General features: G+C 38.7%; 1 protein-coding gene across 4 annotated transcripts in view; it reads left to right on the top strand.

Moving 5' to 3' along the window:
* CPNE3 (copine 3) overlaps positions 1 to 14,696 on the top strand; it is a 53,096-nt gene that overhangs the window by 13,675 nt on the left and 24,725 nt on the right. For all 4 annotated transcript variants that reach the window (XM_017521799.2, XM_037736071.1, XM_037736070.1 and 1 more), the window contains 4 exons: positions 8,727 to 8,868; positions 9,137 to 9,316; positions 11,323 to 11,397; positions 12,677 to 12,748. In XM_017521799.2, the coding sequence (XP_017377288.1) occupies positions 8,737 to 8,868; positions 9,137 to 9,316; positions 11,323 to 11,397; positions 12,677 to 12,748 (459 nt within the window). In that variant the 5' untranslated portion in view covers positions 8,727 to 8,736. The remainder of the gene's footprint in view (positions 1 to 8,726; positions 8,869 to 9,136; positions 9,317 to 11,322; positions 11,398 to 12,676; positions 12,749 to 14,696) is intronic.

Here is a 14,696-nt window from a genome sequence, read left to right as displayed (position 1 = left end):
TTTGATATTGTCTTTAATTGAAAAATCATAATTGTATACTTGTATGGGGTTTGTTTGTTTTTACTAATACTATTTTTACTCGACAACTAAGTAACTATTAATTAGAGGCTTTAACACCCTGAAGGCATTTTGGCATAAGGGGAAAATACCTGAGTTCATGCTGTAGTGCTGACACTTACTAGCTTTGTGATCCCATGTAAGTAATTTCACCTTTTTGAAGACATTTGTATTTTTTTCTGATAGATACTATGCATTGTTTTGAAGATTAACGATGTGCTGAAAATTATCAACATTCTGGGTCAATCAATTCAGACACTGGAGTGCTTTATTTATAGTCATACCTATGACATTTGGACCTTTCACTGTGTAGTAATCATTATCCTGCCTAACACAGAGTTTTTGTAAGGTTCAGGATAATATATTATTTGGAAGCACTTTGAAAATTAAAAAAAAAAAAAAAAAAAAAATCTGTCTACTTGTATGGAATTATTAACTATCTTCTCTTTCCCCTTATTCTTCTACTCCCCACTCTCTTACTCTCTACCCTTAAATGTAAAGGTGAATAAAAAATCCAGTAGTCAGTAGCAACAAGAATACAAATTCTTTTATAGTGGAGTACAGTTTTAATCCTCAGTAAAAGTAGAAATCTCTGGGGAGCATCTCCAGCTCCAGGAGCACTTTGATTGTTCCCTGTCTATACCACACAATTTAATATTCTTGTATATTATTTCTATGTATATATAGGTAGCTAAGTAGCTAGGTATTTATTTCATTTTTGTCTCCTCCCCAGCCCCCACTTTTGGAACACCCAGAAAGTATTCAATAAGTAATTCTTTTTTTTTGAGACGGAGTTTCGCTCTTGTTACCCAGGCTGGAGTGCAATGGCGCGATCTCGGCTCACCGCAACCTCCGCCTCCTGGGTTCAGGCAATTCTCCTGCCTCAGCCTCCTGAGTAGCTGGGACTACAAACACGCGCGCCACCACGCCCAGCTAATTTTTTGTATTTTTAGTAGAGACGGGGTTTCACCGTGTTGACTAGGATGGTCTCGATTTGTTGACCTCGTGATCCACCCGCCTCGGCCTCCCAAAGTACTGGGATTACAGGCGTGAGCCACCGCGCCCGGCTCAGTGATACTTCTAAAATGTGTATACAGTAGCCAAGGGATTAGAAAAGTAGTATAACCTGAAACACATGTTAAGTAAACTTTTTAGCCTGTTATAAATCATGGAATAGAACAATATCCGGATTTTCTAGGGAAATTAATGAAGGGTCCTTAGTTGATTGCTTACTTTGCAGTGATAAAGACAAGGTAAAACTGCACCTACTTTTTTTTTTGAAGTTAGAGTGATCATATATCAACCTTTTCATGTTAACTCCTGCTTTCCTCAGTTCTACGTGTCCAGGCGTCAGCAATGGTATCACTATTTAGATTTTGCTTAAGATAGTTTAAGAACCTGGTAACTTTTTAAAGTGTGGCCAAAAGCTGATTTATTTTGCTACCATGATAGATGCTAAGAGCTTAATAATGTGAGATTTCATTTGTGCTAATAAAATTTATTTCTTTATCATGCTGCATCTACTTAATAGACTGGGCCCTGTGTTTTGTTTGTTTATTTAAGTCATCTGAGAACTTAATAAAAATTTTGAACAAAGGTACCTAACTAGTGGAGAAGTTTCTAGGTACATTTTTTTTTTCAGATATAGCTTTTATTATTTATTTATTTATTTATTGAGATAGAGTTTCACTCTTTTTGCCCAGGCTGGAGAGCAATGATGTGATCTTGGCTCACTGCAACCTCCACCTCCTGGGTTCAAGTGATTCTCCTGCCTCAGCCTCCTGTGTTGATGGGATTGCAGGCATGTGCCACCATGCCTGGCTAATTTTGTATTTTTAGTAAAGACAGGATTTTACTATGTTGACCAGGCTGGTCTTGAACTCCTGACCTCAGATGATCTGCCTGCCTTGGCCTCCCAAAGTTCTGGGATTACAGGCAGGAGCCACCATGCCAGCTCCAGATATAGCTGGTTTGGTAGAGTTGGAGACTCAGTTTGGAAAACTTTATTCTTTATCTTCTATTTCTCCTTTTTGTCCTTATCAATATTCTGATATTTTCTACTCATTTTAAAAAATCCTTTAGTACCATTTCCTAAATGAGTTCCATATTCACTGCAATTAAATTAGGGTCATAGTACATCAGTGGAAAAGACATTAGGAGCTACTTAAAGAAAGGGATTGACTCGACTCTTAGATGTAACAGCTGAAAAAACCTGAGGTGTAGGGAAGTTACAGCACTTGCCCAAATGTCTGCCATTGTGGTGTGACTAACACAGAACCAGTCCATTTCTTTTTTTTTTTTTTTTTNTGAGCCACCGCGCCCGGCCTTCAATAAGTAATTCTTTTATGAATGGATTGTCCCAATTTCATTATAATGAGCTACAAGCTCTTCTATTGCTGTATAGTGTTCCTGCTGTCCTTAGCAAAATAATAGATTTACAGTAATAAATACCCTTGCTAATTGGACCTGGGAACTCACAGAAATGTAGCAGCTTTTGGATTTATAGCCATAGTACCCCACCTGCCACTTTCTTTTTCTTTATGGGGGAACATTTATTGCTGTTTTGTGCAACACAGTTTGCGAAACACTGCCAAGGGTGTTTATTACTGATGTTGCTGGGCCGGTTCCAGCCGACCCAAGGTTGCCCTTGCTTGCTTTCAGTAGCAGTCAGGCAGAATGTACTGCGGAATAGCAGTTAGTGAATCATGGTATTAGAAAGAGAAGGAAATTCTGAGAATTATTTACAGTAGACCAGTCTCTTCATTTTTCAGCGGAAGACTGAAGGAACTTTGCTAGAGATTAGTAATGGGCACCGACTTCTCCTTCACAATTGTTTTAGGACACATTATGAGACATTGACATGGGCCTGCGCTCCGCTTACTAGCATACCTTATCTGTAGTCAAGGCTATTTTGCCAAATCAATTTTATGTAAATCCTCAAAATTCTTATTGTTTCAAGAAACTCTTCATAAAGAAGGATGAGAAAGTTGCTTTATGTCTGTTACTTAGTAATAAGCCATCTATGCTGAGACAATTAAAATCTCCTAGTCATTAATAAAATAATTGCTACAATTCATGGAGTGTCTGTTATATGCTGAACATGCAACAAACCTACAATTGTCAGGGTTTTTATTAGTTGTATTTTTCTCTTAACCTTATTTACATTGAAGGACTAATGTCAGGGTTTTTTAATATCCTCATTTTATAGATGAGGAAATTGAAGTTTAGATAGATAATTTGGCAGAGGTGACACATCCAAATTAGTAGTGGGAAAGAAATTTGAACCACACACACTGACTCCAAAGTTATTGCTCTTTCTGCTACAAATAACCTGTGCCAGATATTATGCTTCAGGAAGAAGAGGAAGTGGCAAAATATGGTCACTGTCCACAGCTCACAGTATGTAGACGAAGTGATGAGCCACAAATACAAGTAACAATAGTGAAAAGAAAATGGAATCAGTGCGCTAACAGTATTAGGGGTATCAGCAACAGCTGTGTGGAGGAAGTATCATTTGAAGAGGTTTTTTTGTTTTTGTTTTTGTTTTTTATTTTGTTTTGTTTTTGAGACAAAGTCTCACTCGGACACCCAGGCTGGAGTGCAGTGACGCCCTCTCAGCTCACTGCAACCTTTGCCTCCTGGGTTCAAGCGACTCTCCTGCCTCAGCCTCACAAATAGCTGGAATTATAGGCACCTGCCACCACAACCAGCTAATTTTTGTATATTTAGTAGAGATGGGGTTTCATCATGTTGGCCAAGCTGAGTCTTAGACTCCTGATCTCAAGTGATCTGCCTCCCTCGGCCTCCCAAAGTGCTGGAATTATAGGTATGAGCCACTGTACCCAGACTGAAGTGGATCTTGAAGAACTTGGATGGGCAGAAGTAGCTGTTCAGGTAGACTAGGGGTAGATGTTGGCAGAGCCATGAATTCCAGGCTTAGTTCATTGGACTATCACTTTTTAATCAGAAGTGATGAAAGCATAATGTGAATGGAGAGAAGATGGCAGTGGAAATACCCATTAGGAGCCTATTATATTGGGCAGGTGAGAGATACAGAAGACCTGAAGTTAGAGTTCTGACTCTGGGTATGGGGAAGGGGCTGTATTTCCATGTTTGGGAGAGATTTGGGGTTCTAGTAGGCAGAATCCCTATGACATCTTTACTGAATAAATCTAAGAATAGGTTTAAGGGGGAATGGGAAAAGAGGAAGTAGATAAGACTTCAGGATTTTTCAGCCAGGGCATGGTAATAACCACTTGCCTTAAAGTTCACCTATCCGGTACCACGTTAAATATTGTCTTAATTCTCAGTTTTTTAGGCTTATCTATCTCTGTTATAATATTGATTCAGAACGTCAGGGTGACTGGAAGAATATTTGATATGTTTGATATTTCTAGGGATTCTTTGCATTTCAGAAGAGGCGTTTGGATCAAATTATTGTTCGATAAATAATCTGTACAGCGGGAAATCCTAGGGATTATTTGTGTTTTCTATCATCCTGTTCTTCAGGGAGCACAATACTACGTAGAATTATTCTTTAGTTGCTCATTCATTCTTTGCCAGGTCACTTATCCCAGACAAATCTTTCATGCTAAAAGAGTATAAAACATTTGTTTTATTTTCTCTCATTATATATTTTGTTTGATTGTTTGTTTGTTTTGAGACACGGTCTTGCTCTGTTACCAGGCTGCAGTGCATAGCTTACTGCAGCCTTGAACTCCTGGGTTTCAGTGAGCCTCGTGCCTTAGTCTACTGAATAGTTGGGACTACAGGTGCAAGCCACCCTGGCTGGCTAATTTTTTTTTTTTTTTTTGAGACTGAGTTTTGCTCTGTCACCCAGGCTGGAGTGCAGTGGCACGATCTCGGCTCACTGAAACCTCCACCTCCCAGTTTCAAGTGATTCTCCTGCCTCAGCCTCCCAGGTAGCTGGGACTACAGGCATGTGCCACCACACCTGGCTAATTTATGTATTTTTGGTTGAGACGGGGTTTCACCATGTTGGCCAGGCTTGTCTCAAACTCCTGACCAGAGGTGATCCCACTTGCCTCAGCTTCCCAAAGTGCTGAGATTACAGGTGTGAGCCATTGCACCCGGCCTAAATTTTTTTGGTAGAGATGAGGTCTCTGTTGCTCAGGCTGGTCTTGAACTCCTAGGCTTAAGTGATCCTACTGCCTCGGCCTCCCAAAGTGCTGGGATTACAGGCATGAGCCACTATGCCCAGCTCCCATTATAATTTGCGGATAAAGTATGCTATTGCACTCTTACGTGTATCATGTAGTGGATAATTACATTAAAAGGAAATGAAAAGAGCATCTTCATGAATATTACTGTTAGCAAGATTCCAGACCCTAGTGTTTATGTAATTTCTTCCATTTGCCATTCAGCCATAATGGGTTTCAGGATAAAATTGAGGCCACAGTCAGAGTCATTTTCAGAGGGGAATGCTGCTCATGGAGGAAATTTGTTTCCTGGCAGCAATGCAGTAGTGTAACTGTCAGCAATTTGTTAAATAATCAGCTGTTCCTGGCACCTTGTTTTTGTAGCTTTTGTATAAGCATTTTTAGGGAAAACAATAATGCTCTCCTGATATGTTGTGTCTCTTTGCTGTGAGACTGACTTCACATTTCATTCTCTGTTGAATTCTCCCCATCCTTGGAAATTGAAGACTTTTCTGCTGGCTGGTAGAGAATCTTCCACATGTTACTTTTTGGGAGCTTTAGCAATCATTGCTCATTCTGTGTTCATCTACAGGACACTGCTTTATGCTTGGTACTGCTGACATACAACTTATAAGACTCTAAACTATGTTATGCAAAAAAAAAAATCATACAACTAACATTTATTTTATAGATCCTGTGTCAGACACAAAAAACAGGATGCCTGGCACAGGCCAGATTTACAAATTTACTTGTAGTATCTCCATTTTTAGTGATGTGGAAACCTAGGCTCAGGAAGTTGAAGTTACTTATACATGGTCACACAGCAAGTGCCAGATGCGGGGTTCAACCCAGGTGTGCATTACCCCACATTTGATCTTGTTCCTGTACTGCAGTGATCAGTTACTATTAGTGCAATAGGAATTCAAAGGAAGAACTTAGTATGGATTGGAATAATCAGGATATCATCTTGGAATGGAATAATAGAAAAACATGAAACATGGGATAGATAAGAGAGGATCAGACTGTAGAGGGAGGTAGTGATAAAATAATAATAATGATAAAATGTGAACACTTGCTGTATACTAGGCACTGTTTAAATATATATATCTTATGTATATAAATATATATAATATATGAAAATATATAAAATGTATATTATACATAAAAGATTTATTTATTTATTTATTTATTTATTTTTTGAGATGGGGTCTCACTCTGTCACCCAGGTTGTGTACAGTGGCATGATCTTGGTTCACTGCAAACTCTGCCTTCCAGTCTCAAGCAATCCTCCTACCTCAGCCTCTCAAGTAGCTGGGACCACAGGCTCATGCTACCACACCCAGCTAATTTTTATATTTTAGTAGAGACGAGGTTTCACCATGTTGACCAGGCTGGTCTTGAACTCCTGACCTCAAGTGATCGCCGTGGCCTCCCAAAATGCTGGGGTTACCGGTGTGAGCTACCATGCCTAGCCAGCTTTGTTTTTAAACAAAATTTCTAGCTACTTCTAAGACTATGTAACCTACTTCATTTTTCTAAGTCTCTAGGAATCTTGGTATTGATTTTTGACATACGTTGATGGCTGCTACTGTTTTTAGAGGTCAATAGAATTATCAAAACTTTTTAGGCCCAGCACACTGGCTTACACCTGTAATCCCAGCAGTTTAGGAGGCCAAGGTGGGCAGATCACCTGAGGTTGGGAGTTCGAGACCAACCTGACCAACATGGAGAAACACTGTCTCTAATAAAAATACAAAAAATTAGCTGGGCGTGGTGATGCATGCCTGTAATCCCAGCTACTCGGGAGGCTGAGGCAGGAGAATCACTTGAACCCAGGAGGGGTAGGTTGTGGTGAGCCAAGATCACACCATTGCACTACAGCCTGGGTAACAAGAATGTAACCTCATCTCAAAAAAATTTTTTTTTTTCATAAGACAGTAGTTGTTTTTTGACATTACAAAGAGCTCTTCTAATGGTAGTCTTTGTTATTTCAGATTTGCTTAGGTATTTTATACAGCACAGAAATCCTACTGCCATATTTACATATAACAAGATAATGGGTAGATTTGATTCTGTGGTCCTAGAACTTCAGCTAAATCTCAGAGTGGAGGGCAAAGGGCATTAAATACTTCCTATTGTAAGGATGTTTGCCAGCACTCTAGGGTAGTATGTACCTTCCCTCCTGCAGGAACTGCCCTAGCACTATCAACCTCCACTGGCTAAGTGGACATCCAGATGGGAAATGGAATGCCTGGTTCCTTTTCTTGGTAACATCTGCAGCCACTTTCATTCCCTGGGTTCAAAGATGAAGGCAGCTTACCCGAAATACTGCATTCCTTCTTAAGTCCAGCCCCCAACATGAGGTCCGCCCTATCCCCAGTCTTTTTCATATATTGGTTGGAGACTGGGGAACGAGGGGTCTGTGGAAGTTAAGCTAATCCCTGGTATTTCTTAGCAAGTCATAAGGGAAGATAGGCCACACCTTCTCTCTGCAGAACAGTAGGCTTGCCAACCTTGTCTACCTGTTAAAATCGTCTAAGAGCCGACATCCAAGTCGTACCCTAACCCAGTTAAAATCTCTTTAAGTGGAACTCTGGTATCAGTAGCTTTGAAAGCTCCCCCAGATGATTCCAGGAAGCAGCCAATATTGAGAACCACTGCTGCAAAATATTGGGAGCTGGGGATAGAGTGGAGGGAAAAGGGAGCTTTGGGGGCTTTTGGGTTTTAGCTAAAAAAATCTTTGAAAACAGAAAATATCCCACTCAGCATCTTGTTAAATAAACAAAAATAAAAGTAAGGTTGTCACTTAATCTGTTTTGTAGCATAATGCTATGTGTACCTTTAAATGAAGGATCATACTTGGAATTTTTCTGAATGATAAAATTTATAGTAAGGTGAAAAGAAGATTAGTTTGTTTGTTTGTTTGTTTGTTTTTTTCCAGACAGAGTCTCTGTTGCCCAGGCTGGAGTGCAGAGGCACAGTTATAGCTAACCACAGGCTCAATCTCTTGGGTTCAGGCGATCCTCTTGCCTTAGCCTTCCTAGTAGCTGGGATTAGAGGCACACGCCACCACGCTTGGCTAATTTTTTTTATTTTTAGTAGAGACAGGATCTTGATGTATTGCCCAGGATGGTCTCAAATTCCTAAGCTCTAGCCACCCTCCTGCTTCAGCCTCTCAAAGTGTTGGGATTACAGATTACAGGTGTGAGTCACTGAGCCTGGCCAAGAAGATTAGTATGTCTTATTGGCCATCCTAAAGGCTGCATTTTACTGTCATTCAGTAAGTTAATTTTATCCTAGCAAGAAAATCTGAGGGAGGCAATGTCATTGGAATGAGTTAATAGAGGCCCACATCCCGAGGAGGCACATATAGCAGTATGATTCTAGCAAGTTCACTCTGTGAGCCTATTGTGACAGCTGGTTTTAAGAATTCACCTATTTTTGTTAGGAATGAGTGTGCTTCTCAAAGGCATCATTTTACTTGCTTTCTCTTTGAATTGATTTTCTCAGAGCTCAAGACATGGCTGCCCAATGTGTCACGAAGGTGGAGCTGAATATTTCCTGTGCCAATCTTTTGGATAAAGATGTAGGGTCAAAGTCAGACCCTTTATGTGTGTTATTTTTGAATACAAGTGGTCAACAGTGGTATGAGGTAATGTTAAATACTTTAGCTAAGAAGTAATCTGAACTACCCTTTTAATAATCTGAAGAGGTTTTTTTTTTAAATGTTAAAAATAATACTATCCCATCTGTTAATGGAGTTTTTGTGAAAGTTTGTCCATGATTGTAGAATTTTTCATACACATATGGAAACTTCCTTTAGTTGTCATGCCTGTGTTTATGTTTAATACATGCGTATGTGAAAATCCAAGTGCACCTTTGATCTGAAGAAACTTTTTTGTTTCTGGGGATGGGTGTAGGTTGAGCGCACAGAAAGAATTAAGAATTGCTTGAATCCTCAATTTTCCAAGACATTTATTATTGATTACTACTTTGAAGTGGTTCAGAAATTGAAATTTGGGGTTTATGACATCGACAACAAAACTATTGAGCTAAGTGATGATGACTTCTTAGGGGAATGTGAATGTACCCTTGGACAAGTAAGTATAAATAGCCACTGTACTCTATTTTGTCTAAATTTTAATCAATGAATTGGGTGTTTTTGGTAAACATCATTTAATTTTTAAAGTTGAAAAGCATTTAATCTCTTTAATGACAGTTTATATGTTAACATGATTGGCTTGAACATTGTGGAATTCATCTTATATTTTGTATGGTCAGTAACTGTGTTTCTGGAAAAGCCTATTAATTCTTTTGAGTAAGGGATGCTTCATGAGGCACTTCAGTAAAATACCTCCACTTTAGCTACTGCAGAGTTCGCTATGGTTTCGTTGTTCAAGTCATAAGTTCTATCAAGATAACAGCAACTTCTCTGATGTTCTAACTAGTGAGACTGGTATCTCCTGACTCCCAATGCCCCAACACTACCCCCTTTACCTGACTTGTTCTTACTCAACCTTATTCCCCCATAAACCTTCTCTGACCCTCTGTATTAGTTTGGAACCCTTTTCTGAGCTCACTTGTACTGTCTAGTACATCTTACCATACTTTTTAATAGTTGCTTATTATCTGTCTTCCCAGTATCTGACAAGTTTGGTCAGGGTAGGGACGTGTCTCATGGCTCACCATTTTGCTCCTAGGTTAATATGATTCATAAGGAAAGATTATAAAGACTGAAGAAGGTTTTAGGAGGGAGGAGTAATTTTTTTTTAATATGTGACATTTGTCAATTCCATATGTCTTTTATAAGTTTATTTTTCAGGGTTGAATTGTTTGGAGATTATGGTATTTTCTGTATTTCAAAAACAATATGAAACTGATCAGTTTTTTAAAACTTTAATAAATAATATCAAAGAAAAAATTAAGGAAGTATTCCTTTTTGGGGGTAAAAATCCCAGTGTAGCTAAAATTTCTATGAATTTGTGAGATATATCAGAGGTATATCTATTTGAAAGAACCTAGGTATACTATATTCCTTCAAGCAATATGACATTTTATGGGAGTTAAATATTGAAGTTGGTGTGTCAATGGAAAAATTGAATCCTTTTTTTTTTTTTTGAGACAGGATCTCACTCAGTCACCCAGGCTGGAGTGCAGTGGCTTGTTCACAGCTCACTGCAGCCTTGACTTCTTGGATTCAAGTGATCCTCCCATCTCAGCCTCCTAAGTAGCTGGGACTATAGGCACATGCCTCTGCACCTGGCTAATTTTTGTAGAGATGGGTTTTGCCATGTTGCCAAGGCTAGTCTTGAACTTGTGGGCTCAAGCAGTTCTCCCACCCCAGCCTCCCAAAGGCTGGGATTATAGGTGTGAGCCACTGCACCTGGCCTTGAATCTCATTTATTGAGTATTCTGAAGCCCACCTTTTACCTAGAAGGTTTCAGCTAAGTTTTATTTATGCAATGAGAATCCAGTCCTCTTTTCCCATTACAAGGAACAATTTAAACTTTGACCTACATAGGAGGTCAAGAAACTAGTGGATAGGGAGATCGTATCTGCCAGGGTCGAATTGGCAGGTTTTTTCCTTGGAAGTTTTTTCCAGTGGGTTTTAAATATGTTGATGAATTTTAAATGTCCTCACAATCTCTAAATCTTTAAAAAACCAACTTAACGTTTCTATTTCTTTTCCTTTTTTTTTTTTTTTTTTGAGACGGAGTCTCGCTCTGTCACCCACGCTGGAGTACAGAGGAGCAATCTCGGCTCACTGCAACCTCCGCCTCCCAGGTTCAAGCAATTCTCCTCAATCAGTCTCCTGAGTAGCTGGGACTACAGGCATACACCACCACACCCAGCTAATTTTTGTTATTTTTAGTAGAGGCGGGGTTTCACTGCATTGGTCAGACTGGTCTCGAACTCCTGACCTTGTGATCTGCTGGCCTCCCAAAGTGCTGGGATTACAGGCATGAGCCACCGAGCTGGGCTCATGCTTCTATTTCTAATGACTAAGTGAACCTCATACTCAGTCTTTTTTGCTGAAACTATTTTCATTTAAAAATTCATAGGATGAAGGGAAATGACTCTTTGTATCACTTTCTAATTCTAACAGATTGTTTCCAGTAAGAGGCTAACTCAACCACTGATGCTGAAAAATGGCAAACCTGCAGGAAATGGGAGCATTACGGTAAACATAAGATATCTGTCTTTTGTCTCAGAAGATTTGGCATAATAGGGCATGCCAAAACTGTGCATACTAGACAAATATTCTACAGCCGTGCTTCGTCACTCAATCTTGAATGTTGCATTCTGTCCACCCTTGTCTTGTAGTGATCAGAAATGGGAAATGTATTGTGCAAACAAGGAGAAACATGCAGTGTGGTAGTCCCTTCTTTCAGTTTTTTTATGTTGCCCATAGAGGTCAAGTGCACCTGGGTGATACCTGCCCCTCCTCTGTGGAAGTGTCAATTCTTATGTTAGAGAGAAACTGCTTAATAATCTGGATCAGTTTGGTTCTCTACTGGGGAAACATAGTCCTCTCAACGTGACAGAAATTTTTCCTAGTGGATTTTATTCCAGAGGGATGTTATATTATGATATGGCCATGGAACCTATGCACTCTTTACCATCATTTATTGTGCTTGTTCTCTACTGCCTGTCCTCCTACCTACACTTTTCATTGTTGACTACTGGCTCCGGGTAAATGAATATATGCTTTATTGCATTTCACGTTCCCAATTATATAATGCCACGCCTGTAAACCTTGTCTTCTAGAGTGTCTCTACAGATAACTTCTGCCTGGAGTGATAGTATTTTAACTTTAGCTCCCTCTGAGAATGTAAGGGTAGCTCCCTGAGAGAGCTGTGTTTCAAGGTTATTGTGATTATCAAATACATTTCTCTGAGCAGCTGGTTGGCTCTAGTTTAGATTTCCAAAAGCATAAGAATGTTCAGGGGTGTTGATTTTTATGGGAAAGAGAACATTATCAGTAGTTAGCATTCTTGCTGTAGAGCATGAGAGACTGATAGTTATTTTTAAGTAGAATGAGTCTTTCAGTTACATTGGATGAAAAACATTGATCTGATAATTTCAATTTATAGAGTGTTCTAGGTATGATTTATTCATGCTTCTCAGTGTTTAGGGAACTTTAGCCAGTGTTTTGCAGAGGATATTCTCAGTCTCTGGGGTTTTGACGTTTCCCTTGAATGGGAAGATCCAGTTTGGGCAACCACATTTCAAAAGACATTGCTAAATGCAGATCTGGGCATTTTTGGGAAAATCTTTATTTCATACACATAAAAGAAATAATGGTAGATCCTTCTTAATTATGCCATTTTCTTATGAAACATTTTAGAATTCATTTGTATTAGTGTAGGCTTTATATTAGGTAACAGAATAAATCGGTGCTTAAGAGTATATCAGAATTCCTAAAACATATTTCTTTCACTTACCTTGTCTACTCATAGATTTCAGCTGAAGAAATAAAAGATAATAGAGTGGTCTTGTTTGAAATGGCAGCCAGAAAACTGGATAATAAGGTGGGTAGACTGTGCAGACTTCAACAAGGATGTCATGTTTTACCTCTTTTTTTTGAGAAAATAAAAATGCAGTTAATATTGTGAACTCTATCTTCTGAACATCACATAGGGTACTAGTTACTTCCAAATTTTGCATGTGTGTGTATATATGTTTAAGCAGAACCCATTTCTCCTCACCTCTTTCATCTAGATGTGGCTCTTTCATCTAGAGCCAACTCATGCCTGTAATCAGGCATGAGGTGGCTTATGACTGTAATCCAGCACTTTGTGAGGCCAAGGTGGGCAGATCACTTGAGCTCAGTAGTTTGAGACCAGCCTGGATAACATGGCAAAACCCCATCTCTACAAAAAATACAAAAATTACCTGGGCATGGTGGCATGTGCCTGCAGTTTCATGTGAGTTGGGAGGATTGCTTGAGCCCAGGAAGTTAAGACTGCAGTAAGTAGCAATCACACATTCTCGCCTGTGTCTGTCTCAAGAAAAAAAAAAAGTAAAGAAAACATTTTAGACTATAGGCTGGGGACGTTTTTTTTAATTGTGGAAAAATTTAAATATATACAAAAATAGAAGACTATTTAAAACAATTTTCATGTTCCTATCACCCATCTTCCACAATTATAACTCATGGCCAATTTTGTTTAATCTCTACCCTTATCTACTTTCTCTTCTCCCAGACTTCATATCATTTCATCCATGAATATGTTGATGTATCTCTGAAGACAGCTTAAGCAATTACATTGTTTAAAGTGTTTCTTAAGTCTTTATAAATCTGCACATTGCTTCCTTCCTTTTACTTCTTTCTCCCCTTCCTCCCTCCCTTCTTTCTTTTCTATCTATTCTTCCATCCATTCATGGAATTTATTCAATGGAGAAAACGGATTTCTTTGTCCTGCAGAAGTTTCCACATTGGAGTTGGGCACAGGCGATGTGCACCTGTAGTCCCAGCTCCTCAGGATGCTGAGGCAGGAAGATGGCTTGATCCTGGGAGTTCAAGGCTGTAGTGCACTATAATTACAAGACACAGTCTTTAAAAAAAAATTTTTTTTTAAAGATGGCTAATTAAATCCTGTGGTGTCATTTAACATGTTTCTTTCTCTACTTTTGTTTTCCGATTTCTGTAAACTGGCAATTGAATCTAGATGTATAATCGTCTAGTATTTTTAATTGTTAGACAGTTTCATCACTGGTGGCATGCAATTCCATCAGGAGGCTCACACTAACTTGTGTGTTTTGGGGATGTTTGTGATCATTGATGATAACTACCTGGTTTTATTATTAAGAGCCTGTAAAATAGTGATATCATCACTCTATCATTGCTTTTGCTTCTTAGCAAGAATGTTTGTATAGAGATAAACTTCTCCACATTAGGTATTTATTTACTTTGTCATACAGTTTATATAGGAAAGGCAAGTTAAAATATTTGAGTTTTCTTCCATATTTACCATTTTTCAAAATTATAAGTTGGTTCCCTAACATCCCCTAAATGTGACAGTGAAGTTTTTTTTTTTGTTTGTTCTGTTTTAGAATTGCTGTAAAGTAATAGATTTAAATATTAATAACTGCAATGGATTGCTTCTCATAGATGCCATAGATGCCTAAATTATTCCAGCTTTGGCCTGAGGGAATCCCTTTAAGTTTGTCCATGAGACCATTTGGCACAACTCCAGGAGTCTTTGGATATTTTATTTGCTCTATGGAATGACAAGAGCTTCAAAGAACTTCTTTTTGAAGTTCTTTTTGTCTTTAATAAGTCATGTTCCAGGATTTTTAAATCTAGTTTTTGCCTCAGACTGGCAAATTAAAAGGAATCTTACTTCATTTTGGTGGAATTGTTGTTTACAGACCACAGTCCAGTGCTAGGGGTACTCACTGTTGTGTTATTATCATTCACGGTTTCTAGGGCTTTTCAGTGGACAGATACAGAAAATACTTTTTTTTTTTTTTTTT

The sequence above is a fragment of the Cebus imitator genome, unplaced genomic scaffold (assembly GCF_001604975.1).
Source record: "Cebus imitator isolate Cc_AM_T3 unplaced genomic scaffold, Cebus_imitator-1.0 Scaffold22, whole genome shotgun sequence".
Taxonomy (NCBI): domain Eukaryota; kingdom Metazoa; phylum Chordata; class Mammalia; order Primates; family Cebidae; genus Cebus; species Cebus imitator.
The sequence above is the reverse complement of the archived record's forward strand: the minus strand, read 5'-3'. Positions and strand labels throughout refer to the sequence as shown.